General features: G+C 44.3%; 1 protein-coding gene across 4 annotated transcripts in view; it reads left to right on the top strand.

Annotated features, from left to right (window-relative positions):
* ABR (ABR activator of RhoGEF and GTPase) overlaps positions 1-12499 on the top strand; it is a 361360-nt gene extending 348861 nt beyond the window's left edge. For all 4 annotated transcript variants that reach the window (XM_066599543.1, XM_066599544.1, XM_066599545.1 and 1 more), the window contains 5 exons: positions 979-1118; positions 1201-1335; positions 2736-2841; positions 7911-8058; positions 8917-12499. In XM_066599543.1, the coding sequence (XP_066455640.1) occupies positions 979-1118; positions 1201-1335; positions 2736-2841; positions 7911-8058; positions 8917-9006 (619 nt within the window). In that variant the 3' untranslated portion in view covers positions 9007-12499. The remainder of the gene's footprint in view (positions 1-978; positions 1119-1200; positions 1336-2735; positions 2842-7910; positions 8059-8916) is intronic.
* Positions 12500-14853: the final 2354 nt, after the last annotated feature.

Genomic DNA, 14853 nt, shown 5'->3' with positions numbered 1-14853 from the left:
TGTGATTGGCTGACACTTACTCAATCACAGCCAGCACTCAATGAATGGCTGTGAATGCTTCATTGATCGCTGGCTGTGATTGGCTGAGCGTCAGCCAATCACAGCTAGCGCTTCCAGGAGGCGGGGATTTTTCAATCCCCAGCCAGAAGATGATAAAGAGAAACCATGCCGGGACCCGGGGAGAAGATGCGGCCGGGCTGACAGCGCTTCTAAGGTGATGTATACTGTTTTTTTTATTTTTTTCCCTGCAGCTAGGGCTTAGATTAGGGCTTTGACAGGATTTCCTACTGTCAAAGTTGCATCGCACCGCACGAAAACCACGTTTGCATGCCATGCAATGCAACAGAAAGGAAGGCTCCATAGAGAAACATGGGCTACAAAACCTCATGAGTTGCGGACATATCGCCGGACCCACAAGGTTTTTGGGTCGGATTGTAGCATGCTACAAAACATCGCATGTGTGAAGTAACCCATAGGAAAGCATGGGCTTCACATACATGTGATTTGTAGCAACGCGACTTTGTCGCCTATGTTAATGAGGCCTTAGGGTGCAATTACACAAGCGCTTACATTTCCCCGGCGATTGCCCGGCTGAACCTGCAAGCACGATGCAGCCTGGCAATTAGCTCTATTATCTATTATAGACGGATATTAGAGTGCTATTACAGGAGCACATTAACGGTCATATAACAGTATTGATTGCTGGGCTGCACTTACAGGTCCAGCCCAGCAACTTTCAGGAAAATGTGAGTGTTGGCCGCTAGGGCTTGTGTAATAGCAGCCTTACATGGCAGCATTTTTCTCTGTTTAAAAATGTACCAAAAATGCACTTTTTTAAAGAACCATGTAAAAAATGCACGTGTTTTACATCACTGAGCATACTTATCAGGCCGTGTAAAAGGACCTTAAGACTCCTTTCTTGTAAGACCAGTAAGCCAAGTTCATTACTGATGGGCACATTTCTGTCTCTTCTGCCAGGCGGGAAAGATCCAAGGTGCCATACATAGTCCGTCAATGTATAGAGGAGGTGGAGAAACGTGGCATTGAGGAGGTCGGGATTTATAGAATATCTGGAGTGGCCACTGATATCCAGGCCTTGAAGGCTGCGTTTGATGCCAGTAAGTTGACTACATGTATAATATAACACGGGTTCATGTGAATGTTTTCATCATACGGGGCTTCTCTCGCTCCTTTTCTTAGATAGTAAAGACATCTTGATGATGCTCAGTGACATGGACATCAATGCCATCGCTGGAACATTAAAGCTGTACTTCCGGGAGCTCCCAGAACCTCTCCTTACGGACAAGCTGTATCTGGCATTCATGGAAGGCATTGGTACGTCTCCATTCTTCGTTCTATTACAGTTGAACTAATACAGTATAGTCAGTTAGAGATTTCTTGACATATTTAGTCTAAGATTTAGTGGCTGCTATACGAAGTCTATGTAAGTCCTTCAACTGTTCAACAACTGAGCCTGATTTAAAAAATTCCGCCGCACACATGTTGTTGTCCAGGTTCGTACGAGCGTCTTGTGGATGCATCTCTGTTCATGTATTACGGCTGCAAATCCTGGTCTGATCACCTTAAGTAACAGTATCCTACTGTAGGTCTTGATGATGCTGTTAGATTGATCATAGTCTGGGATTTGCAGCCATAATATAGATGTAGAAATGTGCCCCTACTACGCTCATGGAAAACTGCCGCTATATATTGGAATGGCCAAATCCTTGTGCTCTTCATTTCCACCATGACTTCTTTTAGAGGGGCTATCCAGTCCCCAATTTTTTTTAAAACCTGCTCCATGTATTGAAAAAACTCATATATCACCTAACCACTCCCACCTGGACGGTGCCCCGCCCTGACTATTCTCCACTTCCTGCTGCAGCAGGGATAATGTCCTAATAATGTGACTGCTGCTGCTGATCTTTGGCGGAAGTGAGATTGTGGCTAGCGGCGGCTGCTGATCTCTGATCTCCCTGCTTTCAGTGTCTACGTCCCTGCACGAGGAATCGGTGAGCGGCAGGGGATTGGGTGAAGGAAGCAGGACACTTTTTGTTTTTCCTACACACTGAGCAGGTTTAATCCCTTAATAAGGATGTGGCCATTTTTTTCATTTTCTCCTTCCTGCTTTCAGAAAAATACAACTTTTTTTTGTTTTTTCATCGCTATAGCCATCTGAGGGCGTGTTTTTTTTGCAGAGCAAGGTGTATTTTTCAATGGTAGCACTCAATGTACTATATAAAGTATAGAAAAAACTTTTTTAAAACTTCGACGTGGGATGAAAGGGGTAAAACGTAAATTCACCAAACTTGATAGAAACTTCTTTATAGTATTTTACTGGCTCTATTTACCATAATGTTCCACACTAGTATTTCCAATTGGTTGGTACCACCTTCCTATGAGATGCACCCAATGAAGAAGTGCTAGTGGCGGCTCTTCTACAGGATTGTGGGCAATTCTTGGGGAAAGCGACAGAGAGGCATTCAAATATTCTATTTCATATTGTTTAAGTTTTTTTCTTCAGTATGGTACTTTTATATCAAATGGGGTTATACCAGGGTACATGCACATGTATATGCATCAAAGCCCAGCCATTCCTAGAGCTGGGCCTGGAAATATTTGCATCTTGATGGGCTGTTGTACAGCTGTTTACAAAGCTCCATTGTTGGATTTATCCTCTGGTTAATTGTGCGCCGCTTGTGACTTCTAATCCGCTTGTGTTTCTATGGTTACAGCTCTGTCTGATCCAGCTGCCAAGGAAAACTGTATGATGCACCTTCTGCGCTCCCTGCCCGAGCCCAATCTTATGACCTTCCTTTTCTTGCTTCAGCACTTAAAAAGGTAACCAGATGAAACACGGGCTCAGTAAGCACCTAAAATTGCAATTATTATTATCATTGTGATTCCTTTAAAGACTATGAAAACCTTTTATGCGTGAAAAATGAATACGTATATATTTAACTCCCTGCTGAAAAAAATGATGCACTTTTCTGGGGTTTTTTTGCATTGAGTTTTCCTTCTGATGCATTTAGAAAGTGAAAAGCAAGTATGAGGCTATCTCATAACATTCACGTTTCTGGCTATGGAGTGTTCCCAGTACTGATCTCTCTCATGGTTGTACATAAGCTCAGCTCCTCCTCCCTTCTCCGAGGCTGTGTAGCATAATCACACCCACTCAATACTACACAGCTATCTCTACCTTTCTCTGAGTAGTTACTGGTCTGTTCCCCCTCACTTCTGATAGGAGCAGAAAAATGTACCTGGAGTGAATTGCAGCCCATTGTAATAGTAGCTTTCTCTGCTCTCTTTCCTCCTGGTCTCCTCAACTAAACCCCATCACTATCATATGGGCCTCTGTTGTAGCTCAGTGGAAAGGCAGTGAGCGCAGGTTCACAATAGGGAAGCAAGCTAGGGGTGGAGCTGTCAGTTTACTTGGACTGACAGAATGTGCTAAGATTTTAGTCTTCCCGTCTGTAGAACCTTGGTAAACAATACAAGCATAGAAACCAAACAGGCATTTTTAATGAAAACCGATTACAATAAGTCTTCAATTCCAAAGACATACTGAATAAAAAAAAAAGAAAGAGTGCACAAGTGTATACAGCCTCTAAATTAACATGCCGTCATGTTGTCTGGATTTTGGCAACTTGCTGCTTTCCATCATATCCAGACAGAAATGGTCTTCAGTTATAGTTCTGGAACTCATGAAGAGTCTTCGGTTACTTTCTACCACGCATCGTACTGAAGGTAATAAATCCCCAGGACGGGCGCTCTTCAGTATAATTAATGCCATAATTGGCTGGATGGTTTGCACTTCATAGTACTTAATCCCCACAATTTCCTCTGCCTACATTGAGCTGACTGTACATAGAATGAGCCGAAGTTCCATCCAGGTAACGATCGGGACTGGAACACAGAAAATCATCGTGGGTCACAAATTGTTCCTTGGTTACAAATCTTCTTTAAGTTCCTCTCGTATGAGAACCAGGCCAAGAGTGCAGATGGAAAGTCAAGTTTTCCATCTGAGAGACGGGTACTTGCCAGCTCCCACATCTGCTCCTTGGAGGGGGACCAGGGATGATGGGAAGATGAGGGGAGGGGAAATCCAGCAGCTGTTTTTCTCATCTCAGATCATGTGTGGCAGAACCTTAAGACGGGACAGTGTGCGTCGGTGGGAATGTGCAATGTGCTGCAAGTGTCTTGGCAGGAAGGGGGCTTTTATATCTGTAGAACATGTTATCATTCCAGCACAGAACACACACTCTTATAATGGTTTGTACTGTCGGGTTAATAAATAATCAACGTCCTTTGCGGTTTCCTGCAATCAACATGGTATTGTGGTGCCAGGTCATGCCAAGCTTGAGAGAAGCACTTGACGCTGCAGCTTCTCTGTTTTACATTCATCCGGTGATGTCTTGGGGCATTTCTTTTTAGAAAACTAGGTAGACTGCCTACTTGTAAGATTTAATCAGTCTGCATGCTTTTTCTAGCAGGACCTCATGCCCATGGCACATGCTGATTCCGCATGGGAAATCCCGCACGGAATCCGTCTGTGTCCCTGACCGGCGACCCTGCGTACCTGTTTGTGTCTTCTGTACTGCGGATGTGTGCGGGCGCACATGCGCAGTACGCATTTTTTTAAATCTCCTGCTCTTCCTGTGGAATCCGCGGCCCGTCCGCAATGCCAAATGCAGACGGGCAGTGGGTTGGTCGGCCTCCATTGACTTCAATGGAAGCTGTCCATGTGGAAACCGCAGTAAAATAAAGCATGCTGCGATTTTTCATCTGCAAGTGGAAAGCGCAATCGGCCTATTGCGGTGCATAATACACACCAAAATAGGTCATGCTGTGTATTTTTTCATGTGACTGCACATGGTGTGAAGAAATACACTTATGTGAACAAACCAATCGAAATCAGTGGGTTCTAGTCAGTGCTGTGTAGATATGCTCATGTGAACGAGCCCTAACTATACGATTACAATTGACCCTTTGAAGGCAACCATAAGCCTAATGTGGCCCTCTGTGAAAATGTGTTTTATACCCCTACACTACAAGGTACATGATACAATACCATGCGGCTGCCCAAGGGTAATGGCAAATATGATGGCAGAAGACTATTATTACGGATGATTGTCCAACTTACAGATATAAAAAACGAGGGATGGGGCTGAGGGAGGAGACGCTCGGGAATACAGTGGGAAGGGAAGTTGGGGAATTTCACACAATTACCTGTTTGTAATTACCTGAGCAAATAGAATTGTCAAAGAACCTCCTTGTATTTGGTGTTGTGGGAGTGAGTCATGTTTCCTGTAATATGGCTCTTGTGCCTCTGAGGGATATTTTGGCCACAACAAAGCTGCTCGCCGGGTTGTTCTTTGCATTACTTGTGCAATTTTCTGGTAATTTTGTTTTATTTAGCTGCTGTTTTAGCCTCTTTACACTTCTATATGATGCGGCTATTTATTAATGTCTCCTACTAGTTGAAAAAATTATATGGTGCAGATTTCTAAGCAGACGTGCCAGAGCCGACCAGAACCGCACCCCGGGGGGAAGCGGGGGGGATGATTGTTACTGAAATCATCAATTGGCGTATTGACATTATTAATTTAACCTAGAAGAGCGGGATTACCCTGAGAAGCATTATAGTAATAGAGCCACAGAATCTTCTAGCGTACAACTGTTCCATCAGGAATGAGTTCTTTACAAACCGCAGGGTTTCCGTAATAGATGGAGACTAGGGGAGTTTCCACTATTTGGCAATGTTAAAATGTGCAGCAATTATTATGTGACTTACTACTGTTTTTGCAAATTGGGGAATTATCATTACCACCAAGAGAACAAAGGCCCAAAGACATATTGGAAATAGCTAGAGATGAGCGAGCATACTCGCTAAGGACAATTGCTTGATCGAGCTTTGGACTTAACGAGTATCCCCCCGCTCGGAAGAAAAGGTTCGGCTGCCGTTTCGGGTGAGAGGTGAGTTGCGGCCATGAGCAGGGGGGTAGCAGGGGGGGGGGGGGAGAGGGAGAGAGAGATCTCCTCCTCGTTCCTCCCCGCTCTTCCCCGCCCGCCGCCAGCAGCCGAATCTTTGCTCCCGAGCGGGCAGGTACTCGCTAAGGGCAATGCTCGATCGAGCAATTGCCCTTAGCGAGTATGCTCGCTCATCTCTAGAAATAACCTTTAAGATCTTAAGTCAAAAACCCTAAATCTTCGGGCAGTGCCACCATATGTGCAAGTCACATCCCCTTATAGGGGTTTTTCAGTTAAATGCTATTAATGAGCTATCCTCAGGATAGGTCATCATTAGTTGATCAGCCGGGGGTCATGGCTCAGCACATGCTGTCAGCGCTGCAATAACACACGGGTCAGAGCGAAAGCCTCGGGCCGACCTCCATGTAGTGGCTGGCGCTTGTAACTGCAGGCACGGCTGCCATTGATTTCCACTCCGACCTCTCTGTTTGACAATCTGCTAACGTAGAGTCATAAGAACCTGAGATTCCACCTGAAGTTGGGTATGGGTTGTTATACAATCTAAACGCAAGTTGAGGGAATATATGGCCAGATATACTTAGCCTGGATAATGCATTTCTGATATGGAAAGATTTGTAAAAGTCTCCCTTAGACAGACCAAACTCATTTTGTATACCTAAGAAAGGATCTCCTGTGACTTGGTTTATAACGATTCCCAATAGAAATCACCCCCTGAGACACCCAGCCTTCCAGAGGAAGGTCTGGAAAAAGAGAGAATACAGAAATCTTGGAGGTGAATGTTTGATAGAAATTTACTCTGACAAATAGAGTTGTGATATACTTAATTGATGCAATCATACTGGGTGACCCGTGCCTAGAAGGATTTGGAGGGTTAGTGCCCATAGAAGTCTATGAGAGAGATACAGAGGCTGCTGCAGCTAATAGTAAGTGCTGCTATCTCACAGCTACTGAAATCCGCTTTATACTGCTCAGTAGTGCTGTATAACGTCCTCCATGCTGCTGCTGGCTGTTCTTGGTGCATGATGGGATAGGGGAGCAGGGTCTCCTCTACGTTCTATTCACAGTGTACAGGAGACGACATAGCAGTTATCTACACCCTCCAGCTCAGGGAAAACTTGAGAATTAGATATGCAGCCTGCAGAGGGTAAAACTGCCCCAAAAAGGCAGGCTACAAGTCATATGATGGCCAGAAATAATGATATTTCTCATGTAGACACACAACAGCTTTTTCTGAAAGTGCAAGTACGCTGTAAGGTAAAATGTTATGGAGGATTAGTGTATACTACTTCAAGGGGTTTTCCAGGGAGAATAGTTGATCGGCCAGGGTCCGTCGCTTGGGACCCCAACCAATCAGCTGTGCAGGTGCATACTGTCACCTCCGCAAATACACAGAGGTCAGAGCTGAAGCTGCGGAGGTCTTTACACCGACCTCTGTGTAGTGGCTGGCGCTTGTAACTGCAGGTACGGCTCACGTTGATTTAAATGAGACCCCAGCATGCAGTTACAAGCGCCGGCCACTACACAGAGGTCAGCGCTGAGCATGCACTCACTCAGCTGATCGGTCGGGGTTCCAAGCGATGGACCCCAGCCGATCAACTATTGATGACCTATCCTGAGGATTACTATTCTCCCTGGAACATCCCTTTAATTACCGCAATGTCCGGTGTTACTGTAGCTTTAAAAAGACAATCGGACCGTGGTTACTTGCTGCTGTTTCTATGCCCACTACAAAAACATTTTTACATTAAGATTGAAAAGGAAAACCCGTGTTTGAGTCATCTAGTTGCCTCATAAACATGCGCTCCCAAGCCAGAATGTCTGGATGAAGCTACCAGTATGAGCGCATAGGAAAGTAATTGGGTTTCATACTCGTGCGCTGCTGACGTTTGTCATTCCAACATTTTTCTCTTATTGTCTAGGGTTGCAGAGAAAGAGCCAATCAACAAGATGTCACTCCATAACTTGGCGACCGTCTTTGGTCCTACATTACTAAGACCCTCTGAAGTGGAAAGCAAAGCTCACACAAATCTGGCATCGGATATCTGGTCACATGATGTTATGGCACAGGTAAGCATGGGGTCTTCCTCTGAACCTCTTGACTTCTAACACAGGTCCTTGGATGCGGCACAGCGCCACACCTGCCGACAGGTTGTGTGTGGTATTGCACCTCAGCTTAACAACAAATGCACTCCCAACGTCTTTGCTGAGAATCCCATCAAAATAATTAATGCAATGTATTTACAAAGTTAATTAGCGTTTTAAGTAGATTAAAGGGGTTTTCCAGGCAGTGCCGGCTGTCGGTGCCGTATACACTGGGGGACAGAGTGGAAGCTCTTACTGAAATCCGTGAAAGCTGCGCCGGTCGGAGCAGTGGCTTACAGTCCTACCCTGGCGTAATAGCCAGCGCTACGTGGAAAACCCCTTTAATTTTATATGTAAACTATAGTATGCTAATGGGAAATTGAACAATGCCTCTAGAGCGCCATCTATTAGAAGTTGCGTGCTTGCAAGTAAATGTCCAACTTTTTAAAAAGCCTTGTAACAACAACTGGGAATATACGTCAGAGTCTTTTCCAGAGGGAAAAGCTAATGATGTACGGACGGACTGTTTGGGGGGTTTTACCCCTCATTAGTGTACAGCAGGTTTCTGGCTGAGTGAGAGGTGTACGATGTGGGTCGGGAAGGGTACAGTTTCTCCTCCTTGAGAGCACTTGGTAGGTGTGAGGACACTTATAAGGCCATGCATGCGCCTCTAGAAAATTTGGTATGCAAATTGGCCATGGTCCAATGCCTTGGCAGCGCCACCTAACAGAAGGCAGCTCTCCTGCAAGTCAATGTCGGACCTTCTAACAGGCCATGTAACATAGGCCAATGATATAATATCCTGATGCAATTATTCAATAGCTTGTTATGTTTCTTCCCCAGGTCCAGGTTCTCCTTTATTACCTGCAGCATCCCCCAATCAGTTTCTCGGAGCTGAAGAGGAACACTCTGTACTACTCCACCGACGTGTGAGCCTTCGACCAGGAGAAGACCAGGCCGCTTTGTACATTTGGCAAAAGACATTCGGAGGAAAGAGTAGGATCCCCCCCAACCCAGAGCGCCCCCCAACTTGCTCCTGTGCATTTCTTGAATCCTTTTGTACAGAAAAGTGGAAACAAAAAAAGAAAATGAGCCAGCACCGTGCTCCCCTTGTAACGAGCTGTATTTTGTATATGGGTTTTCAGGCATTATTTTATGTAGGAGCACATGGCCCCGGTGGAGCAGAGCCTTGGAGAACTTTTTCTTCTTGTTATCCACATTCCACATTGATGTGAGTAAACTGTTTGGGAAATTCTTTACAACTCTGCCGACCTAAAGGGTCTTTTTAACCTGCCATATTCTCAAGACCTCGTGCTGGAGACTGCACTGTATCCTTCCTCACCTCGGGGACCACATGGGGCCAAAACATGAAAGGGATTGTTTGACGAGTGCCCCCCCGCACATGGAGAGTGGAGGTCGATGAACATTCGGGATGCTCTGCTCAGTTCGACGATATTTTCCTTCATAGACTTGGCAGAATATGAGCGGACTCTCTTGCCCTAACCTTTTTAATTCTAAACAGTTGCCATGAAGTTCTCTTCTACTCTTGTCTTCTATTGTGAATGAAAAGTGCTTTTGGTCCTTTTTAACTTTTTTTTTTTTCTTTTCCTGGTGGATGTTACTTGTGATTTTGCTGCTTTTCAAATGGTGGTACGTTTCTGTTACTTCACTGGGCATGAGGAAATGACTGGTACCCAACCATACACCAGCTGGCGAGGTGGCGAGTCTGCCCTGGATCATATATATTAAGAGAAGTCAGCTGTCCCACACTGAAGCCAACACACACAGCCCCCCAGAAGTAAAGTTTAACTAAGTTATAAAGACAGATGGTCAAAAAGTCCCGTGTTTGTTATATCCTTTCTTACCAAGTTCTTCTGTATGGACTGTCCATACCGCCAGTACACAGCACATCTATAGGTATAGTATGTAGAACAAGCACATCCAATCAGCGTGGGCTCCAAGATCCCCGCCTGGGGGCCATATTGACATGGAGCATGCAGTTTTTAACACTCTTCATACTTGAAGCGATTTTTAACTCTAATCCAAGAAAAGCCTGTTTAAGTTCCAGCTTATAGATAATGGGGAGCGAATATACCCAAGTGTTACGGTAAATCTAGACACCCCACTCTGATCATGGAAAGTTGGGTTGTACCGGCGTTCATAATTCTATAGGATGATGTTGGTATTTACCTTTATCTAAAATGTAAGAAAAATGGGATATTCTTAAGTGCATATGATGTAAGTCATTGTCTGCTTTGAACTTTTTGTTAGAACAGCCCCCTGACAGAGGGTGCGGTACCTCCAGCAATCGGGTAAACTCTGTAGGGGAATTTGGTAGTATGTGTTGAGTTCTTCTATAGCACCACCACAGGGGAAATCAAAGGGCTTGTGCCGGATTGGAAAAACATGACTGCATGGCTGTTTTGTTGTTTTTTTTTCCCGGAAACCGTGCCAAACCCATCAATGCGTTGCATCTGGTATTGCAGTTTAGCGGTATTGCAGTAAATCTGGCTCAGCTGCAGTAGTTGGACACGTAACCTTCGAAAAAGTATGTATGATAGAAAGCTGAGGTTTTTTTTAAATCCTAGACAGCGTCTTTAGAGGGATAGGGAAAAACTTTGATTGTGGGGGTTCAACTGGTGGGATCCCAACAATAGGGTCCAGTCAAAATGGAGCCGAGGTCGTGTAGGCGTGCCGCTGCTCCATTCATTTCATTGACAGTGCTGGAGATTTACAAGTTGACCTCCACTCCGTCCACTTGGAGACTGAACAGACCCCCATTCTAGTGATCGGTGGGGGTCCCGGTGGTTGGACTCCCACTGATCATGAAGTTATTTCCTATTCCCTATGTCTTTGCACGACCCCTTTAACTATTACACAACTAACATCTTATTTACTGTCTGGGTGATGCATGGACGGGCTGCATCCTCCAAAAGGCGTCATTCTTTGCCGCTGCTCCGATCACACATGCACGTGATAATCCATGGCAGCTTGTTGTGAAGTAGCTTCTACTTTAGAGTTTTATTTTTTATTTATTTGTATCACAGGTTAAGAGAGTAAATCGGAAAAGGATATTTATACACAGAAGAGAGGGCAAAATGGGGTTGGGTGAAACGCAATGAGATTTTTGGTTCTCCATTCATTGTAATGACACTGAAGCGTCCACTCATTACCAAAATCATGATGCAGTTATAGAAGCCCAGATGAGGGAAATAAGAGGGTTGTCCAGTTGTAAACAATTGATGGCCTTTGTTCAGGATGGATCATCAATAGTAACTCAGTGGTGTACCGCCAACCGGGATCCTCTTTGAAGAACTGCCTGCGTTCCAGCACTGAGCTGATTTCTGCAGGAAGCAGACAGCTCCGTTCCCAGTGCAGTGGTCTGGCGTGGTATTACAGGACAAAGGTTCTATTCACTTCAGTGGGAACTTTGCAATACCAAGCCTCACCTCTGCTGTGGGAACGGAGCTGTTTGCATTCATGCACTGAGACTATTTCTGCAGGAAGCAAACTAAGGAGGTCCTGAGCAGTAAGTCCCATTGTTGTACCTTTAATGGCCTATCATGTGGATAGCCTTTCAATAATTTACAGCTGGACAACCCCATTACATTTCTGTTAAAAACTACTGTTCGTCAATCACCATGAACAGCTCTGTACATGGTAGTATGGAGGACGGGCTACATATGCAGCACTTAGAATAGGCTGGCTACTTGTATGGCCTCTTCTCTGCTTGACAATAAAGAGTGGGCCTGGCACAGGGGACCCAGGTTAATGCACTCCCCGGGTGATAGAGGTGACACATTTCATGTTTCTTGGCCCACTCGCTCATCTGTCCAGACTTTTCCTCTCTTTGGAAGAGAGTCTCTAAATAATTGTTCACGGTTTGCTGCAATATAGGTTCATTTTAGAATGGTCATTTGGTGAATGGTGGGTTTCCGACATTAGTGGGGGTTTTAATTGCAAAGCATGTGAGACGATCCAGAGCTGCTGGAATGGAATCCCATAGTCATCCGGTTTAGTAGGACGCTATCATACATGCATTGTTGGGCATCCCTGCCCTATAGAATGGCTAGTACAGTTTATTAAATCCACATTTGGGACAGCATGTGTGGCTATAATGAGGGGCAGAACAATATGCCCGTATTACACTGGAGTGATACCGGCCTCGGATACACAGAACCGTCAACCATCCGCTCCTTGTAATGGCGCCTCATTCTCTTAATCTGACAGCAATGTTTCCAAAAGCACAAAATGAAAAAAAAAAGGGTCCAAAATCATGAAGCGTCAGATGAGAAGCCCGGAAGTGATGGTTTCTGCGTTCTGGTTGGATGCTGGGATCGGACACTATGCGTTCAGCGCCAGCCGGATTAAAGCGATTTTACTGTAAAACATTGCAATTTGCATTCCATAAAGTACTTTTGCTCCATTTATGTGTTTTGTATATTTTTGGTCGATTACATAGGATATACATTGTAATACTGTCAGTTCTGCAGAGGTTCCTAGTGAAAACCTGCTTTGGATGGCGAGCCTTATGGTCACTTTTATTACAGATTTGGGGGTTCTTTTTAGAACTTTTTGTAACTGCAGCACAAAATTCTTCTATTGTCCCTTTTTTCCAATATTTTAAGTGCAAAGTGTTTTTTTTTTTGTTTTTTTGTTTTTATACTTGGAGCCAGAAAATAGATCCAGATCCATAAAATGGTTATTTTGTGCATCTGTTATCCAAAACTGTTAATGCATCGTTAGGCCAGTTTCAGATGGCTGCAATATGGTCACATCTTATCATCCGCAGCTGGAACCCCCCCAGTTTTAGAGAACTCTATAGTGATGTGATCAGTAGGACTGTAGTCGGAGGACCAGGGACTGTCTGAAGCAGCACTTGTGGCATGCATGTACCGTAAGTAGTTTATAAGGCAGGTAGGTGCTGTGCATTGAACACCAAACATGATATTGGATCGCATCATGGGAATGAAGGAAAACCTATCCAAGAAGAAAAAGAAAAACTTAGGCAAAGTTTTGACTTCATTCCCATGTTGGGACTTGATCCTGTAATGCTACATATATAGAAATTCCACTTGATGCCGTAGTTATCGAGTCCGAAGTGCGTAGCCGGATGCGGAGGTTATCAAACTCTACTTCAGTCATTTTATCAGAGGCTTACAGAATAGAGGAATTACCTCTAAATGACTGAGGCTGTATTTACACGGGTGAGTGCGATACAGGTCCGAGAAAATCTGTCCTAGATTGCACTCAGAAACCTGTAATTTTCAGGTTTCTGTGATGCATATCGAAAAGATGTATGTCTTGCATTACTGTACATGTGTTTTTCACGTGCTTGGAAAAAAAAGTTGCCTTCAGTAGTTAAAATGGGAAAAAAATGCATCACACTCATCAAAACTGCATATATAGATGAGGGCAATGTGTTTTTTGGGCACTCATATAGAATAATTGGCAATTCCTGCAAAGGAATCGCCTAAAAAAAGGATATAATGCAACTTTTTTTTTTTATCTTGCACTGCCAGTGAAACCTCACTCCTATAAACTAACCATTGAAAATAATGGATTAGTTAAATTGACGAGCCTAGAACTCACACGTTATTATCGCCCGTGTAAGTACAGCCTGAGAAAATCTGCAAGACCTTGCAATGTACAGAACAGCCTTCTAGAAGTCTGGCTGGGAAAACTGGTCCATCATTGCCATAAGATAAATGGGAGAGGGCTTGCCTGGACTCTAAATGAGACATGGCGGAGTACCGGCCCAAACCCTTCACATCCTTACTCACACTTAAAGGGGGAGGAGGACGAAAAATGGATTTGACACATTTGTAATACTTGGAATCACTATGGGATGAAAGAGAAAACTTCGATCCTCTCTGTAAGCTTATTTTGACGTTGGTGCCCCTTTAAATGTAATGTCATTTAACTGTGTTTGAGGCCGATGTTCCATCTGTCTGACGCTCCGGCAGCTGAGAACTGAAGGAATACATCTCTGTTTAGTGTCGGGTTTTCAGATAAGCCGTGATTCTGTGCTTTGATCCGTCCCTTTTACTTTCCGTTTTCCCATGGTGCAGTGTTAGAAGTTGGTTTCTATATTAATGACTTCATAAATGTTAATGTCGTCTTGAGAACATGATGAACTGCAAACAATTGGGGTCATCTGGCAGAACTACACTGTTGCTGGTTCTAATGCCTCGTGGATGCTGGTAAAGTCATCAGTCGTTCCAGCTGGAGTTTCCAGAAGAACATGTGCCTGCTACTGAGTTTAGTATTAAAGGCTGTAGTGTCTGTAGACTCCTGCAGGTTCGGTATATGGCGGGCCGGATGCATTTACTCTAGCCTGACACGTAACACGCTCTGCAATTCACCTCAATAGTTCTGCTACCGTCCATTAAAAGTAGAGATACATTGTGTTACATATCCTGATCTGGAAGTTCTACAGCCTTCAGAGCTAACATTGTCCAGCACCCCTTGCTGGCTCAGTGTCTGCACAGAAGTTCCTCTGGTGCTTTAAATGCTGGGTTGTCATCTTTACACCAGGCTCTGCTCGAAGATGATCTGCTTCTCCCCCTTGGATTGTAACCTCTTAGCCGAGGCCTCGTTCATATGATTTCCGTTTGAGTTGTTTGTTGTTTTTGGAGCAGAAAAATGGAATTAGGGGTTTCTGGTTTTTACCTGATTGCTTTAAAAAAAATGGAATGCTTTCAATTTGATTCCGTTCCATTATTTTTAGGGGTACAAATAAATAGCGCAGTCAGAAGGGCTATGAAACAGATGGAAGTC

The sequence above is a fragment of the Eleutherodactylus coqui genome, chromosome 4 (assembly GCF_035609145.1).
Source record: "Eleutherodactylus coqui strain aEleCoq1 chromosome 4, aEleCoq1.hap1, whole genome shotgun sequence".
Taxonomy (NCBI): domain Eukaryota; kingdom Metazoa; phylum Chordata; class Amphibia; order Anura; family Eleutherodactylidae; genus Eleutherodactylus; species Eleutherodactylus coqui.
Note: the sequence above shows the minus strand (reverse complement) of the source record. Positions and strands in the feature narration are given on the sequence as shown.